Source organism: Nuphar pumila, chromosome 6 (assembly GCF_984573655.1).
Source record: "Nuphar pumila chromosome 6, dmNupPumi1.hap1.1, whole genome shotgun sequence".
Taxonomy (NCBI): domain Eukaryota; kingdom Viridiplantae; phylum Streptophyta; class Magnoliopsida; order Nymphaeales; family Nymphaeaceae; genus Nuphar; species Nuphar pumila.
Window position 1 is genome coordinate 95,165,254 of NC_143254.1, and position 17,319 is coordinate 95,182,572.

Below are 17,319 nucleotides of genomic sequence, written 5' to 3' on the forward strand. Positions count from 1 at the left end.
AGGAACTATATTGTATGGTATGTTACTATGGACGATATTTTGGAAACATTCGCAATATTTTTCAAACCCAATATAATCTGGAAAAAACATGATATTTCAAAATATTGCATATTTCAAAAATACCAAGGTTTTTTATGATATTATTGTGTTATTAACGTGATAATAACACATTTTATATATTTTAATGTTTATAATGCTTTTCATTCAATTTTTACATATTTTTGCATATCCATAAAACTTAAATACACAGATATTTTCAAAAGAAAACAAATTTTTTAAAATAACACAAGATTACCTCTTGCCAAGAAAATCCTGAATATGTTTGATATCAGTAAATAAAAGGCCTCACTTTGCATGACTTATGTGGGGAAAAAAGGGATCAAATCCGGCATACTTGTCTTTTCTGCTTCCTTCTTCCCTTCATATTTTCCCAAAACAGAGGCTATGACTTATTTTTAGCAGCAAAAAAATGCCTTAATTTATTTTCATCTCCTTTTAGTATGAATATATTACTGGAAGTTAGAAGCATTTTTTTTCTCCAGTATAAACTAAACAAGGAATTTCTCCATTATGTTTTGCTTCTTTTCCTTCTTCAAAAGATTTATAGAAAATGAACAGCAAGACAGTCATGGTAGCTAATAAAAAGTAAAATGGATACGTTAAAAAGAACTCGAGTGGACAAAATGGTTTGATGATGGTTAATTAAAGGGGAGGAAATGATATACACTCTGCAGAAAAGAAGGAAAAGGCTTGAGAAACAGATAAAAATTGCTTGAACATAGATGAACATGTAGTCAAAGAAGACCAATATCATGTAAGATTTAAATAAACGTGAGGAATAATGATCAAGTGTTGCGACTATCATTCTCAAGAATGTCTAGACAAGGAAATACCTCATGAATTCTGGGAAAGGTTCATCCATCAAAAAAAAAGTTAGGTGATTTTAGTGAGAAAAGCTAACCAGAACAAAAAGAAAATTTTGGTGAAATTTTTAGAGAGAAAAACTAAGCAGAACAAAGGAACTAAACATAACTTTCCGTTGTCCAATTATAAGAAATCGTAGGAAAATATTGCAACAACATTTTGTTATTACTGGAATAAATTAAATTTAGAAAATATTATTAAAGGTAGCAAGAAATATTGAAAGTTATTCATAAATAAGAAGATTGATATCTTGGCATCAATTGGAATGCAAAAGATGAAAGAAAACAGACTCTTTAACATTGAGTATGATTTCTTCTTTGCCATAGCATTCCCATGGCTTTGCCAGTTAATGAGAGACATTTTTTTCATAAAGCCCTTCCATCTCCTGTAGACATCAAATACTTAGAAAATGATGTTTTAATGGTAATAATTATGCTAGAATTTTTTAGGCATTATCTATAATGCAACTGAAAGTTTTCAGTAGGGATGCACAACTAGCCGAGCTAGCTCGGGCTCAACCCGTTTAAGCTCGGCGCATACTCGTTTGAAAAAATAAATGAGCCGAGCTTGAACAGCCAGTCCAGCTTGGATAAGCTCGGTAAGCCTGATTAAGATCGGTAAGCCAGATCACACAGGTATATAAAGAAATTAGACTTTATATATGTATTATTTTGTTCATAATATAGTTATAAAGAAAGGTCCTACCTTAATGGGTAGGTTGTTGGCCTTTCCTGGAAGTGGCGTGAGTTCAAATCACATTGTCTTCCCTTCTTTCAAAAAGGATTTTGACACGATTTTCAAAAACATAAAAAAAAATTAAAGGTATTCAGCTCGAGCTGAGACAAGCTTTGCTCGAGCCGATCCTAGGCAAAAGGTAATTTTTTCTCGAACCGATCCAAGCCAGCCCACACTCGGCTCGAACCCGGCTCGTGTGCATCCCTAGTTTTCAGCTATCTGATTGTTTAAGTTGCAATCAAACAAAACATACCATTCCCTGGAAATTTGGCACTTTGACAACAAAATGTCTTGTAACAGTTTAACAAGTGACAATTATGAATAAATGCTCAAAAACAAACTATTTTGCTCACTCTTTAATCTCCTCCAAAGATTTATTCTTCATCCTTGGGACAAACTCACGCCAATCATAATCTCCAAGCCCAAACCTGAAAAAATATAAAAAAAACTGAATTAGCTAGATGCAGAGACTTATTAAACTTCCACACAAGCAGGTTTGACAACATAACATTTAAGAACCTCATTAATATTTGAACAAACGCAGCCCGTTGTAACCGGTTGAATCCAAGAACTCTAAAAGATTTTCCTTCGCCATCCATAAGAGGAAGAGAATCCACGTCCACTGAAAAGTTTGATCAATGTCATGAGTGTTGTTTTAGATAGTTATTTGCATGTGGCAGACTCCTAAAGAGAGACAACCCCAAGTAGGTGAGAAGTCCTCATGATGAAAGTGGTGAAATGATGAACATGAGGGTTCTGAATGGAATAGAAAAAAATGTACCACGATGTTTCTTCCTTGATCCATGTATCTTTCTGGCTGGTGCACTTCCAGATGAAAACACCTCACTATCAATCCATTCTGCTTCTTCTTCCTCAGCATCTGAACTAACATCTTCTAAACCAGCAAGATCATCATCTTCAGCAAATACCATCTGAATTAACCAAAAGAAGAGTTTTCGAATTATTGAACAAACACAGAAAAAATGTATCTTAATGAACAAAGTAAACATAACAGCAAGAATACATTTGGAAACACCTTAATATTGAATCTTATGAAATATTAATTGGTACAACATTCTGACAGATTAAATAGTGGAAATCTATATAGAGCATAGTAACAAATAGTGGCGATATATTGAATTAATCATGAAAAAATTTGATAGTTTCAGTAAACAAGATTTTAACGATAACAATGCAATAGATCACTTAGATTGAATATCTCACGATTTAATCGTGATTCTTTTCAGAAAAAAAGGGAGAAATACGCATTGTTGCCTGATTTGTTATATGGCAAACATTTAACACTCCAAATGTGTGCCACTACTTTTTTATATGGCAAGAATTTGATGCCTGCCCGTCTTTTCATAAAAGGAAAGCATTCAATGCTGATAGATGCCTGACCACACATTATGGGCAGGGCAATTATGTGATGTGAGGGAGGCACCTTCCTTTTATAACCTACAGGAGGGCCCTCCCTCTGCCACTCCCTTCGATGTGGGACTATTCACTAGTCTCATTTAGTGCAATATAGATATTACGTATAATATACATTGTATATGCATTTCACAAATTCCACCCATTGCCCTCTCTCTCCTTTTATAGCCTACTGGAAGGCCCTCCCTCTGCCACTCCCTTCGATGTGGGACTATTCACTAGTCACATTTAGTGCAATATAGATATTATGTATAATATACATTGTATATGCATTTCACAAATTCCACCCATTGCTCTCTCTCTCTCTCTCTCTCTCTCTCTCTCTCTCTCTCTCTCTCTCTCTCTCTCTCTCTCTCTATATATATATATATATATATATATATATATATATCATAGTCACAAATATCGGCATCAGCTATTTCTCGCGATATTATAGGTTTGGTGATAAATCTCGGGAAAATCTTGTGGCTTAAAAACAAATATATATATATATATAAATAACAAAAAAAAGTAGGAAAATATAATGTTTAGATAATAAAATACATATATAATAAAAAATAAGTAAAAAACGCATTCAAGATGTAGAAAATAAATAAAAACGGTAACAATAATTTATAATATCGTGATATTTTGAAAATATAGCCGATATCTGTGACTATGATTATATATATATATAATATATATATATATATATCTGTGTGCTTGCCGAGATTTCCCCAAAATTTTCCCAAGAAACACTCGTGTTTGACGAGAATATCCTGAGAATGAGATTTGTGACTGCAGTATAGAGAAAATTGCTTAAAACAGGAAAAGTAGAAAAGTACTTACCCTCCCTCCCCCAAAGGCATAGTAACATTATAATATCAAGAAAAAGATTACAATACTCTTTCTCTCTCTCTCTCCAAAGACAGACACATTATAATATCAAGAGAAAAGATTATAATACCTTATCTCAGAAACAAAAAGAAAAGCATATTTTAAACTATTTGTATATTCTACATAGTAAACATCCGAAGGTTACCCTCTGGTTACAATGCTTTAACAAATGATTCTCAAAATGAATGACATGAAAATTATTAGCATTCCATAGAACGAAGACCATCTTGCTTCTGCCATGTGCAGTGTCAACCAGGGTATTAACAAAAGGATTGGGGTAACTTTATTTGTAGATGGTAAGGAATCCTCACAATTTTTTCTCCAACCCTGATACTGTAGTTAGGTAATCATTTTCATATACGAAGCGAAAAGAAAATAAACTGTGATGGAGCTGCATCTTCTGATAGCAACAAGTAGCCATCTGAAATTTTGTACTTTGATAAATATTGGAACTAGTAAGTTTAGTCAAAACCCACCATTTATCCTATATTGTGGATAACAAATACATTCAATCATATTGATAAAGAATACTTCAATGACCCCTTAACAGATACTAACTGTATTAAATGCTTCACTAATTTATCAACACAAATGGCATGGATCTCACTTGCAAGATATGATAGAAAAACACTACCGAATTCAGTTCTTAGTGTCATAAGCAGCTAACAAGAATCCCCAGACCTATGTCACATAGGTGCTGGTGCGGATATGGGTGCGGATGTGGCACCTTAAAAAAACTTGGGTACGGAGGTAAAGGGAGGGTATATATATAATTTTTAACAGTTTTAAGTTAACACTACGTGTATGTGTGTACATTTATGTATTTATATATATAATATACATAAAACTGAACTTGGTTAGGGTTAACTGAATCTACTTTTGGATAGAAATGGACCTTAGCGTGGTTGACTTCACCTGACACAAAGGAAGGTGTGTCCAAGTGTCGCACCCACATGTGGTGCCCTGTTAGAAGAGTCCATGTTACATAGCCTCAGACATGTTTGGGACTGACCAGTTTTCACAGATATGGAAAGAGCACTAGCCTTCTAGCATGTCCATCTCAGATAATGACCAACTAACATGGCCAACAAGGATTTGATCCATTTTGAGGTTCCATTTCTTTGTTTCCATTTTCCTGAAAAAAATGCACTTGGCTTTCTTCATTATCATTTCTGAGTGAATCATGTTGCCACCAAGTTGATGGCACCACATGGTACACAGCCAGTGAGCATCTCAGTGGCACAACCAGCATTGCAATTCCAAACTCTTGATTCTTCCACCAAAATGAAAGTTTGCTGATTTGGAGAAGACGTACAGAGGATCTTTGGCATTCTACTAGTATCTTAACAATCATTTTTAGTGCACAACCCAATAAAGATATGGGCAGAAGTGGAATATTTAGTACAAATATGAAGAGAGAGAGAGAGAGAGGTGATTTCTCAAAGAGGCATTGAATGTAGACAACGAATAGGCACTGGTGTGAAAGACAGTGAAATTAGAACCAGTTGCATGCTGTGATGAAGAACATCATCATCATCATCAAGCCTTGTTCCAACTCATAGCCACAGCTATAGACGATTTTTTGAAAATATCGCTGTAAATTCATAAAAAAATACTAAAGGAAAAATATCAGAAATCTATGTATACTGAATGATAATATTACAATATTATTGATTACTTTTATTTTTTTACTTCTTTTTCATATCTTAAGTATGTTTTTCAACTTTCTTTTATATTTTTTACATATTTCTTTTATTATATGTGTATTATTAGCTAACTGTGCTACTTTCTTACTTATTTTTGCTACTTTTATATTTTCTAAACTTTTTAAGTGCCAAATTTTTGCCAAGATTTAAGAACTAAACATATATTATTGTGATACCAAGATATAGCCAAGACCGATAATTGTGACTATACTACATGGGGTGGTCTTAGCAATCTTCTCCGTTACTTCCTACCTAGAGCTACAACCACAATCACCCCTACAGTCTTTCATATCTCCTCCTACTACACCCTTCAAGTTTTCAACAGATTTTGGCTTTTCCTACTTCCTTCAACCTTCATGCTTTGAAGATTTGCTTTAAAAATCAACCGCCCAAACCAAGATTTGGATTACTGTAGAAAACTTACTGATGATATTTTGCATAGCACAACAGTTGAAAAAACATTTGTACACAAGCTATACCTCCAAATAAAGTTTAAACATTGAGATGATGAAGCATTCAAAGACATTCTCTACATAGAAATATAATGATGCAGCCCAATTATTGTATCCAGTGGTGCAGATGATGAAATGTGAGGCTGAATATACCTGCTTTCGACTTCGCTTCCCCTTTCCCAAAGCAGTGAATTCTTCAACTTGATGCACATCGTATCTGTCCTTCAGCAACTCTTCCCAGTAACTTGCTCTATCAGAATTGCCAATTGCAGACCTATTTGCATCAGCCTGTTTCCTTGCTTCTTCTTCCTTGGCTGCAGCAGCTGCCACTTCATCTATGTATTCGAAATTTGCAACCTACACAAATTTTCATGCCATAAGAGAGTAACAATTGTACAACAAAATAGCACTCAAAAAATATAAATGATAAGTTCTGTGTAGCTCCCTGTGAATATTGGAGGGATCCAAAAAACTAGAAAAAAAAGGCCTATATACCTACAACACAGTAACTCCCTGCAAAAATGTGCAGATGTATGAAAGAAAAAAAAAAGAGGATGAATCTCCATGAAACAATGTCTGTGTAAAAAAGAAAACCACAGTTGGAGATGTATGGGAAGCCATGAAGGTAACTGTCATTGCAAATCTAAAATCTGTCTCTAGCAATATGTTGATTGTTTGCTGCTGATTTACTGAAATAAGACAAATAGGAATGTGCAAAAATAGTAATAAGATTGACATTGATGAACAATCACATAGGAAAAGTTACCATAGTAGCATCTGCCTCAATACAATTAACGCTCCAATAATGTATACCACCTTTCCAAATATTTAAGGTAGTCATGATTACACAAAGACATTTCTAAAAAAGCTGACCAAATAATGCATTTATCTCAATATTCAAAAGGACAATAGTGTTTCAAACAAATGACGATATAATGGTAGAATAACCGCAAAAGGATGCAAGTACCTTGAAAGCTTTCAAAAATTCATCATCTTCATCTTCAGTAACAGAAGCCTCTTCGCCACCAACTTGCTCACGGTCAAGCAACCTTCAACGATGATTTCCAGCAAGAAAAGGAAAAACAGATGAACCTCAACCGTAATGAATTAACAAAAGTAAAATAGGGAGCGAACTATACTTATCAATTGCAGCATCATCATAATGTATCTGGCGTGACTTTCCACCTTCATCATTTTCATCAGCAAACAACTCTTTTGATCCATATCGTATGATGTCATCCAACTCTTCCTAAAGATGAAACAAAAAGATATATAGCATTAGATTGTAAACCTGACAACAAAATGTCACACAAGACAACCCCACTCCTCAATTCCAACACATACACGCAAACGCCATGTATGCACTATGCAGAGAGGGAAACACATGTCTGCATTCGTGTACAAACAACAAATGTGTTGATATATGAGCATGAAGTCAGGCACATCCACAAACATATAATGGCATACACATGCATACATGTACATGCCTGAATCCATGACGCACGCACACACATACACAGAGAGATGCAGGCACCACACACAAACACACAGATGCACGTACATACACAAGTTAACAACAATAACACAGTCACACACAGACCAAAACATTAAAAATAATAAACTGAACATGGTGAACTAAAATGCATAATACACCTCAAGCTCCAGTGAAGACAATCTTTGTTGACGCTCTTATAGATATTACCATTAGTTTGATGGGATTTAAAATTATATAATCTTCTGTGCTACATGTTTTATCCTTATACCATTTAGTTTTATGAGGATTTAACATTGTATATCCTTATATAGGCTCAGAAGCATTATGCTCATCCAGGGGCGTAGCTAGGGGGGGGCAGAAATGGGCTGTAGCCCAGTCCTACCTCCCGAAACAGTTTAAAATTTTTTTTTTTTAAAGCCCAGTCCTAGCCCAGCCCTGATTCCATATGAAATAGATTTTTATCCATTTTTGTAGCCCATCCCAGTCCTAGCCCAGCCCTGACTGCAGCAAATAGTTTGATTTGTCCATATGAAATAGATTTTTATTAATAATTATAGCCATTTTTTATTTTATCTAAAAAAAAAAATCGGGGGCGCTGCCCCCGAACCCCCTACTATCGCACAAATAAATTTTTTTTTTGCTACACCCCTGTTTGCCCCCCCCTCACATGAATCCTAGCTACGCCCCTATGCTCATCCCTCTAGTACCAAATTCTCAAGATATTGTCAACAATTTCATTGCTGCTTAACCATGTATTTATTTTTATTTTATACATTATATACAACAACAACTACGCCTTCATCCCAAAACAATTGGGGTCGGCGATATGAACCAACAAAGAAAATCATTCTGGGTCTTCCACATGAATCCTTCTCCTCCATTCATTTCTATCCAATGCCATGTCCTCGGTGAGGTTCAAAGCATTCATATCCTTTCCTATCACCTCCATCCATGTCTTCCTAGGCCTACCCCGACCTCTTTTAACTAATATATTTTCCCATTTCTCCATCCTTCTAACTGGATATCCTCTTCCTAACAAGTGAATTCCCATATATACAAGCAGCGTCATGGAAGCCTCCATGAATGTCATTAGGCTTGTGAAATTATTTATAAATCTGAAGTCAAGTTCACGGTTACTGGGTTTCCTAGCTTAAAGCCTTGTCCAACTTACTCAAGAAGAATGATCCCAGAAATTGTAGCCCAACTAGCAGAATTTTGGGCAGTATATTTAGATATGCCATGCTTGATATTCATCTTTCCTAGTAAAAGTCGCTGCAGAACTGCTTTGCCCATTTATTTCCCCTTTAAGAACATGGATATCTGAAGATTCTGAACACATTTAAAAACAGAAAGGACTAATTGGAGGAATGAGAAACAGGCAGCTAGGAACTTAGGATATTGATTAGGGCACGTTTGCATGTCAGGATGCCCACGTCCTGGACACTAGAGTCGGAACCCAGGGATCCGACTCTGGTGTCCCTGATTTTTGGGACAAAAAAGTAGGGCATGTTTGCATGCCACGACACCCACGTCATGGAAACTAGAGTAGGACCCCAAGGGTCCAACTATGGTGTCCCTAATTTTTGGGACAGAATGGCCCCAAGGGGGGCATTTATCCCTGCCCTGGTGGCTTGCAAATGCGGGACAAGCACTCACCGGGGACCGTTTTGCCCCAGGCTGGGTTTGTCCCACACTTCAAATGCCACGCTAAGAAGATAAACACACACCAATAGATTCTGAATTCTGCAGCCACGTTAGCAGCTGCTTTTTCCAAACCCCACCATGCACATTACACAGACAATTATCACACTCAAGTTAGAGGTTCCATACCCAGACAATTATCATATTTAATTTAGAGGTTAATATAACAGGAAGAATAAAAAGGTTCAAGTTTTTAAACAACTTGAATGTTTGATGACTTAACTAATGAACACCAGAATAGAAAAGAAAGTAACCATTTAACTGTAGCAGTCAATCAAACAACTTTAGCCCAGACTCTTAACAGCAGAGAGTATAGGAAAACTTGATTTCTTTTAAACTGTCAAAAGAGGAAAATAGAAAGAAAACAATGGTAGAAGGTGTGTGGAGAGGATCCTGATGTAGGGCATCACAGAACCAAAAAATAGTCCCTCAATGACACAAGAAATGATCCAGAATCATGATGCAACAACTTTTAGCTATCAAAAACCTATCGAAAAAAACTTTTAAGTATCAAGTCTACGATGAAACCAACTAAAGATGATGGTGTCTACTGACAATGGTATAGAAGAGGAAAACAAATAAAAGAAAGTGAGATATCAAACAAAATGCAGAAAGAGCCATCACTCGTGCAGTACCATTGATATGAAGAACTACCCAGCATTTTCCCCTTTTACCTTGAGATAAATGCATCAAAAGCTTTTTCTATAGATTCTGTCACCAGGTACAAGAAGACCTCAAGAAGCTTCTGTAACATTATAGATGATCATAACAACTAATTCAACTTAAATGCCATCAGGAACATTTTTTAAACTTCGCATGGAGCTAAAGCTTCGTAGCTTTCGGTATCCATGTTGACAGAACCTTAGTGTGGATACACAAGCCAACTCCAAATTTCAACCATCATAAGAAGCAAGATGAAATAATGAAAAAGAACTGTAGAAATGAAATAGATAATCCTAAGTGATGCTCATAAAAAAGTTTGTTATATCAACATTTTCCCAAAGATCCAGACCATACACGTGAAGTTAGATTGATACAAGATTACAAGTACCTGGTTTATCATTTGATTCTTTAGTCGTCCCACAACCAGATGTTCTAAAACCATTTTTTTCTTAGTCAACTGCATCATCCGCTCTTCAATGGTCCCTCTAGTAACGAGCCTATAAATCATCACCTGCAGTACATGGTATGAAAAGTTTGAACCAAGTTTAGGCCAGCAAAAGAAGTCCGTCAAACAAATAACATTGACCAGTCATCACATGGACTCCAACCTTATTAGTTTGCCCGAGTCGATGAGCCCTAGCCATTGCCTGAAGATCGGCATGTGGATTCCAATCACTAAGGGATATCCAACAAAAGAAACCAAAATGTGTAAGCAGATCTTGATTGAAAGTAGAACATGAAATCATTATCAAGAATGCATCTTACCAGAATAAAGGCTACCTGTCATATATTATTACAGTATCTGCAGTTGCAAGATTTATGCCAAGCCCACCAGCTCTTGTGGAAAGCAAAAAGCAGAATCTTGTCGAATTCTTGGCATTAAAACGATCTATGCGAATCTGTCGCTCCACTCCACTAATCATCCCATCAATTCGTTCATAGATCCAATTCTTGTAAATAAGAAGGAAAGGAAAGTATTACAACAAGTTATCAACATAAGCATAATTACATCATACCCATTAACAGAGACAGTAAGGATTCTCTATACAGATTCACCAAGATCAACCATTAAAAATAGAGATTCCTTCAAATACCTTGTAATTCAAGTAATCTTCCAGTATGTCTAGCATGTGTCTGAACTGTGAGTAAATGAGGACTCTGTGGCCTTGCTCTTTGAGCTTTACCATCATTTTATCTAACAACTGCAATTTACCAGAAGAATCCCGCAGTTTTCTGCCAATAAATAAATGGATTTTTAATCAATGACTGACAAATTTGATACAGTGTTACAGTGTTGAGGCACTGGATCAGCCTAAAAGATGTAAAGAATCTGGAAACAAACAAACTACGACTTCACTATCTATGATCATCATCATAGCTACTGAAAAAAGCAAAAATTGCCTCTTGGCTCCAGAAACATAGTTACGCCTCCACAACCATCTTAACAACTATGTAAACTCTAGCAATGGAGCTCAAGATCGATGACAGAATGTAAGAAAATAGCAGGTTAATTAAAAAGAAAAGAAGGAAAAATGAAATCAAGATGTTTGTTTGCAATTACCTGTAAGTTTCACTCTCATCCTTTGTGTCAGTCTCCATTCCTTCTATCATGTAAGCATGGCAACATACTTTCCGTAACTCCATCACCACATTTATAAGGGAAATCTGAAAGTCATTAGCTCTTCCCAGTCATGAAATGAAATAGGGGGGAAAAGTATTTTGTGGCCATTAGTTGAAGTTCTTACCTGAGGACCTCCTTTTCGAGTTAAGACCTGATAGTTACGTGTGAGAATGGCTTTGTAGTATTCTTTCTGAATGGCACTTAACTCAACACGCAAAATCAGCTCCTTCTTTGGGGGGAGGTCCTTCATGACATCCGTCTTGACTCCTATAGATATATGAAACCATTCAGAAACCACATAGTAGCATTATACCACAAGAACCTAGTTAGAAACAAACAGAAGATACTAATAAAAGCAACAACACAATAATGCTCGAAGAGAAACCTACAAATTGGTATTTGCAAAGAAAAAATTCATTCATATCATAAAGCACACTGCCCATAGATCAACTTAGCATAACAAATAGGCTTTTTTCGCATAAAACACCAACTTTCTTTTACTAACAAATAAAAAGAATTTCTTTACAAACTGCCATGACCAATACAAGATCACCCGGATACCAATATGGAATGGGACACAATGCAGATACACTTGCTATGACATGGCAGTTTGTAAAAAACGGGATATGGCGACACAACCGTGTGTGTGTGTGTGTGTATGGAGAGAGAGAGAGAGGCATGTGGACCTACTGACCGAGTTGGGAATGATTTAGGGTTGCAGGGTGGTGGTGTAAGAAAATTATTTCCATCCTATTCATGTTGAAAGTTTGACCAAATGGGTGAAATTTAGGGTCGATTTAAGTTCAGGTTCTATTTTTCTTCTCTTCTCCATTCATTTTCTTTCCTAAAAATCACTCTAAGATAATCTCATTAGAGTGCTAACAAGTTTCCCATCCCAATTTATCAGTACACATAACTGGATAAGGTGTTCAACCAACAAGAGAGGAAAAAACATTAAAAGCCAATTGATTTAATTTATACATAATAGGAAGGCAGATTGCTATCTGGAAGAAAATAAGATATTCCAATAGATCTACTTATGAAAATCAAAAAGCAACAGGAAGACACCTGACATTCAGAAAGGGAGAAGGCCAGATCAGTGATAATAAAAGCTCTAGAAATCAGATAAACTGATCAAAATCAGTGATTTAAAATTGATAATCCCAGGGAAATTTTTATTGCAGGCAATGCACTTACCACATGATACCAAGTTAATGTACGTACAGATAGAAGAAAGTGCAAACCAACTTTTAGATAAATATAGATAGTGAAGGAAATGAAAATGGCAGAGCATAAAACAGCCATCAACAAGAGTCTTTACTTCGAAGTAGATGAGGTGCGAGCATTTTATGAAGCCTAGCAACTTGTTCCTCTTGATTAATGTCCTTGAACTCCCCCTGGAACTCCTCTAAACTTGCAAACTAGACCATAATAAAGAAAAATGAACAAAAAAACATAGCAAAGCTACAAAGACCACAAGTAAAAGGAGTTCATCAATCCTCAAACAATTCAAGCTCAAAAGACGAACCTTCCCAGCATCAAGAAAGTGCATTAGCATAAATAGCTCATCCAAGTTATTCTGGAGGGGAGGGAAAAAAAACCTTGAATAAGTTTAAATGAAGATAAGAATCTTAATCTAGAAAGAAACTAAATTGTTTTGTTCATACAAAAACTTTGGATTGTTAAGCATGTCATGACAATTACATTCAATTGTTTGTGTGAAACCAAGGCAAATTCTTAATACCACATTGTGTAGGCATTATGACATCAGAACAAATGAAAAGCCACCAACCAAAACTTGCAGAGAGAAGTAGAGAATATCATCACAAACACGATACCCGTAAGAGTATGCATGGCAGAAGTAGAGACAGAGGGGCCCAGTTTTTGAGGCTTTCAAAATGTGTGAAAATACTCATTTTAATTTCTTTAGAATTTCAGCCCTTAAATGGCACTACAAGAGAGCTCATCAACCAAATGCTGTGATGGATGTTTTAGCCTGCAATTTTTTTATTCCCCAACTAAATGTTTCACTTCCCACCTATTATAATTTTCCTCTTCTAGGGTGGATGTCTGGTTCTTACCATCCTATCTTTATTTGTTTTAATAAAGCTTCCTATTTTTTAGGTTATCACCCCAAAAAAAGAGGAAAAAGGAAAAGAAAAAGGGCATCATACACACATGCATATGTATGTGCCACCTGTTTATGTGCAAAACAACCATTGGAGGACTTGCAACTGACTTTATGTGGCCAAAAGTCAACTAAGCTTGAACGGCACCAACCTGTAGAGGAGTTCCGGTTAGAAGTACCCGGTGGTTAGTTGAATAAATCTTCAACGAGTTGAACAGCTTAGAGTCTTTGTTCTTAAGACGATGACCCTCATCTACAATCTGTGACAACATCAGCAAATGATGATTAAAATGATGGAGGTATGATAATAAAGCAGTTGCCAAAGATTAAATAAAATACCATGCATTCCCACTTTATTGGCTTCAAAGACACCGTATCCATATTAATCATCTCATATGACGTCAGGAGAACGTCAAATTTTACTCTGTTGGTAACATCTGTAGATTTCTTTTTCTTCTTTAGCTTCTTCATCCTGCCTTTAGGTAAATAAAATTCATGTTGTCTTATGATATTGCGTGCTTGAGAAGATCCAACATATAAGACCTACAACAAAGTATATATTATTGAAATTTGTCAAAGCTTCATATGAGGCATGATACTGGCCAAAAATAAACAAGAACTAGAATCCCTGAAAAAAGAAATTTGTTCACAGTACCACATTCATATGGGGTGCCCAAGTTGCAAATTCACGTTCCCAGTTCCGCAGTGTAGATAGAGGTGCCACTACCAAATGAGGAAACAGCTTTTCTTCTAAAAGTGAAGCCAGGAAAGCAATACTTTGTATCGTCTTTCCTGAAGGGACAATTTTGAATTCAGAGTTTGCTTATTCAAGCAGCGATAAAACGTCTATAAGCATTAGTAAAACTTATTAGTGTAATTCAACTCACCAAGACCCATCTCATCAGCAAGTATCACATGAGTTTGTTTAGCCCAAGAAAACCGTAAAAAATTCAAACCTTCCAGTTGATATGGATGCAATGTTCCTGTAAATGGCCAGATCAGACATAAAAAGTGAATAAAGAAACTAGATAATAAAAGATATAATACCTCCAAAGGAAGCAATACCTCCAGTAAGAAAATTTGGACTCTCTTCATACTGTTTAAATATGCTTTGTTTGCGCTTCGCTTCTTTTCCATCACGTGCAGAGCTTTTCAATTTGGCCAAAGATGGCTTCAGTTTCCTACTATTTATTGAACTAAATCTTTCAAGCTGAGTCTTAAATGCAGATATGTCTGATTCAGCTTCCCAATAACATTCATCATAGGGAAGGTCCTTCCATTTCACAAGATACATACGCTCAGAGTTACCCTTCCTGAAATAAAGGCCAGTTAGCAATATGCCATAGAATGCAGCCCCAAGAAAACAAGTACATAATTAAAAATAATAAAACGTACATGCGGGACCATAAATACATCAGAAACAAGAATAAAGAGGGATCAACCTCCAGCAAGTACATTCACCCGATTTAGAAAAGAGAAACACTGATATATGGCTCATCACCAGATAAATTAGCATCCAACTGGGTCTCAATAATCTTATGTCCAAATTGTCGATTTGCCAGTTCCTTGTCCATGGCAAAGAATTACATGCAGAATATGCACAATTATCTCTCTTTTTAAGGAAAGAAAATCTCCCATTAAGAAAGAGGTGACAAGTAATCACTGTTAAAATGTAAAATATATATATATATATATAATAATGATATTCATATTATTATTATATATATATTTATGTAATTTTATCTTTTATTTTTTCTGTATTTTTCTATTTTTTCTTATTAGTTTTTTAGTGTCTAGTTCTAATAGAACTAGACAACTCTATCTAGTTAAGTTCCACTTGGAACTTAACTAGTAAGGTAACCATTGGACTAGTCCAATGGTTACATTTCCAACCGTTGGACTAGTCCAACGGTTACAAGGAGAGCTCTCATTTTCTCACTTGTATATAAAGGGGTGCATCCCCTCTTGTAATAGTGATAAAATGCTTTTTAAGCATTTTATCATTTTTCAATAAAGATTCTTTTCTATTTCCTTTTTATTATAATTATACCCTTTTTTAAGGGTTATGGTCAAGTGTCTCTCTAGACACTCTCTCTTGCGGATCTAAGTACTTTTGTGGAAGATCCTCACTTCATTTCATGGTATCAAAGCAAGGTTAATCCTATATCGTGAAGATTTCTTGCCTCGTTTTTTGTGTCAAGATTGCAAAGGTGTTTCATCACCTTGGTTGAGGCTCCTAAAGTTCCTTTTGAAGAAAGGAAGATTGGTTGCAACAAAATATTGAGTTTGCTTTCTCTTACTTTCCCTTTTCTTTTCTTTTTGTCTTTCTCTCTCTCTCTTTATCACCCTTGTATGAGATGGATGATCATGATAAAATCACCGTCATACCCATGAAACTAAATGACACAAATTATGTAATGTGGGCTTCGATAATGAAGCACCACATATGGGGAAAGGGGCTTTGGGGAATAATAGATGGTTCTGATTCGAAAACTAAACTAGTCCTCACCAAAATGGAAAGTGATAAAGAGGTTCTCCTAACCGAAGGAGACAAATGCAAAGCTTTGGCCAATTATGAAAAGAGTTGGAAGGAATGGCGGATAGGACATGCAAAAATCATGTCATGACTAATCAATAGCATTGACATCAAAAAATGCTCTAGTCTTGCTAAGTTTGAGCATGCCGATAAGGCTTGGAAATACCTCAAAAATATGTATTCCATCAAAGATAGTGCACACGTGTGCAATCTTCAAGAAAAAGTTAGGACTATGACCCAAAGTGACAACCATACGAGAGTATTACAATGAATTGTCCGAACTTTGGGGAGAATTAGCTCTTTTGGAACAAAAATGACATTGTCCCAAGGACATTGAGCTCCGTCAAAGGCAACTTGATATGGATCATTTTTATCAATTTGTAAATGGTCTAAGACCAGAATTCGAGTCGACTAAATCGGCTTTTCTTCATCGGGGAAAAGTTCTCTCTATTGTCGATACTATAGAGGAACTGGCTATGAAGGAAAACAGAACCAAGAAGAATACTCCAAAATCCAAAGATGATTCTGTTCTAGCGGTATCTAGACCAGGTAATCATGTATGTTTGTACAGACCACCTCACTTTAACCGACAAAGTGGTGACTATGACAAGAAAAGGGGTATTTGCCATCATTGTCATGAACCAGGACACTACAGGCCTCAGTGTCCCAAGCTTAAAGAAATCAGAGCAAAAAGAGTTGTGATTGCTGGATCGGAGCCCAAAGATCAAGATGCAATAGTTTTTATGGCCCAGCTAAGGGAAATTTTGAAGCTTCGACTGAGGCAGCTGCTTCATCTTTTTCCGATCCAGGTAACTTCCCACGGCTTCTTGACTCCGGTGCTTCATTCCATATGACTCCAAATGATAAAAGTTTATCTGAATGTGTTGAAAATAAAACAAGTGTGTCAAAAGTATTTACAGTTGATGGAATTTCTCTAGAAATAGAAGGAATAGGAAATTTTGAAAAAATCCATAAAACTTAGAAATTTTTTATCCCAGAAGTTAGATATATTCCCAAATTAAATTTAAATCTCTTATCCGTTTCTCAA

At 35.8% G+C, this 17,319-nt stretch overlaps 1 protein-coding gene across 1 annotated transcript in view; it reads right to left on the bottom strand.

The window, feature by feature from the left end:
• The window catches only part of LOC149835256 (CHD3-type chromatin-remodeling factor PICKLE-like), a 94,121-nt gene that overhangs the window by 47,910 nt on the left and 28,892 nt on the right, over positions 1-17,319 (bottom strand). The window contains exons 6-24 of the mRNA XM_090011772.1: positions 14,801-15,048; positions 14,623-14,718; positions 14,391-14,527; positions 14,075-14,278; positions 13,888-13,995; positions 13,136-13,186; positions 12,929-13,028; positions 11,732-11,874; positions 11,548-11,651; positions 11,081-11,219; positions 10,767-10,936; positions 10,595-10,661; positions 10,375-10,497; positions 7,267-7,376; positions 7,095-7,176; positions 6,281-6,484; positions 2,441-2,591; positions 2,179-2,281; positions 2,013-2,087 (exon numbers count right to left, since the gene is read on the bottom strand). Of these exons, the coding sequence (XP_089867898.1) occupies positions 2,013-2,087; positions 2,179-2,281; positions 2,441-2,591; positions 6,281-6,484; positions 7,095-7,176; positions 7,267-7,376; positions 10,375-10,497; positions 10,595-10,661; positions 10,767-10,936; positions 11,081-11,219; positions 11,548-11,651; positions 11,732-11,874; positions 12,929-13,028; positions 13,136-13,186; positions 13,888-13,995; positions 14,075-14,278; positions 14,391-14,527; positions 14,623-14,718; positions 14,801-15,048 (2,415 nt within the window). The remainder of the gene's footprint in view (positions 1-2,012; positions 2,088-2,178; positions 2,282-2,440; positions 2,592-6,280; positions 6,485-7,094; positions 7,177-7,266; positions 7,377-10,374; positions 10,498-10,594; positions 10,662-10,766; positions 10,937-11,080; positions 11,220-11,547; positions 11,652-11,731; positions 11,875-12,928; positions 13,029-13,135; positions 13,187-13,887; positions 13,996-14,074; positions 14,279-14,390; positions 14,528-14,622; positions 14,719-14,800; positions 15,049-17,319) is intronic.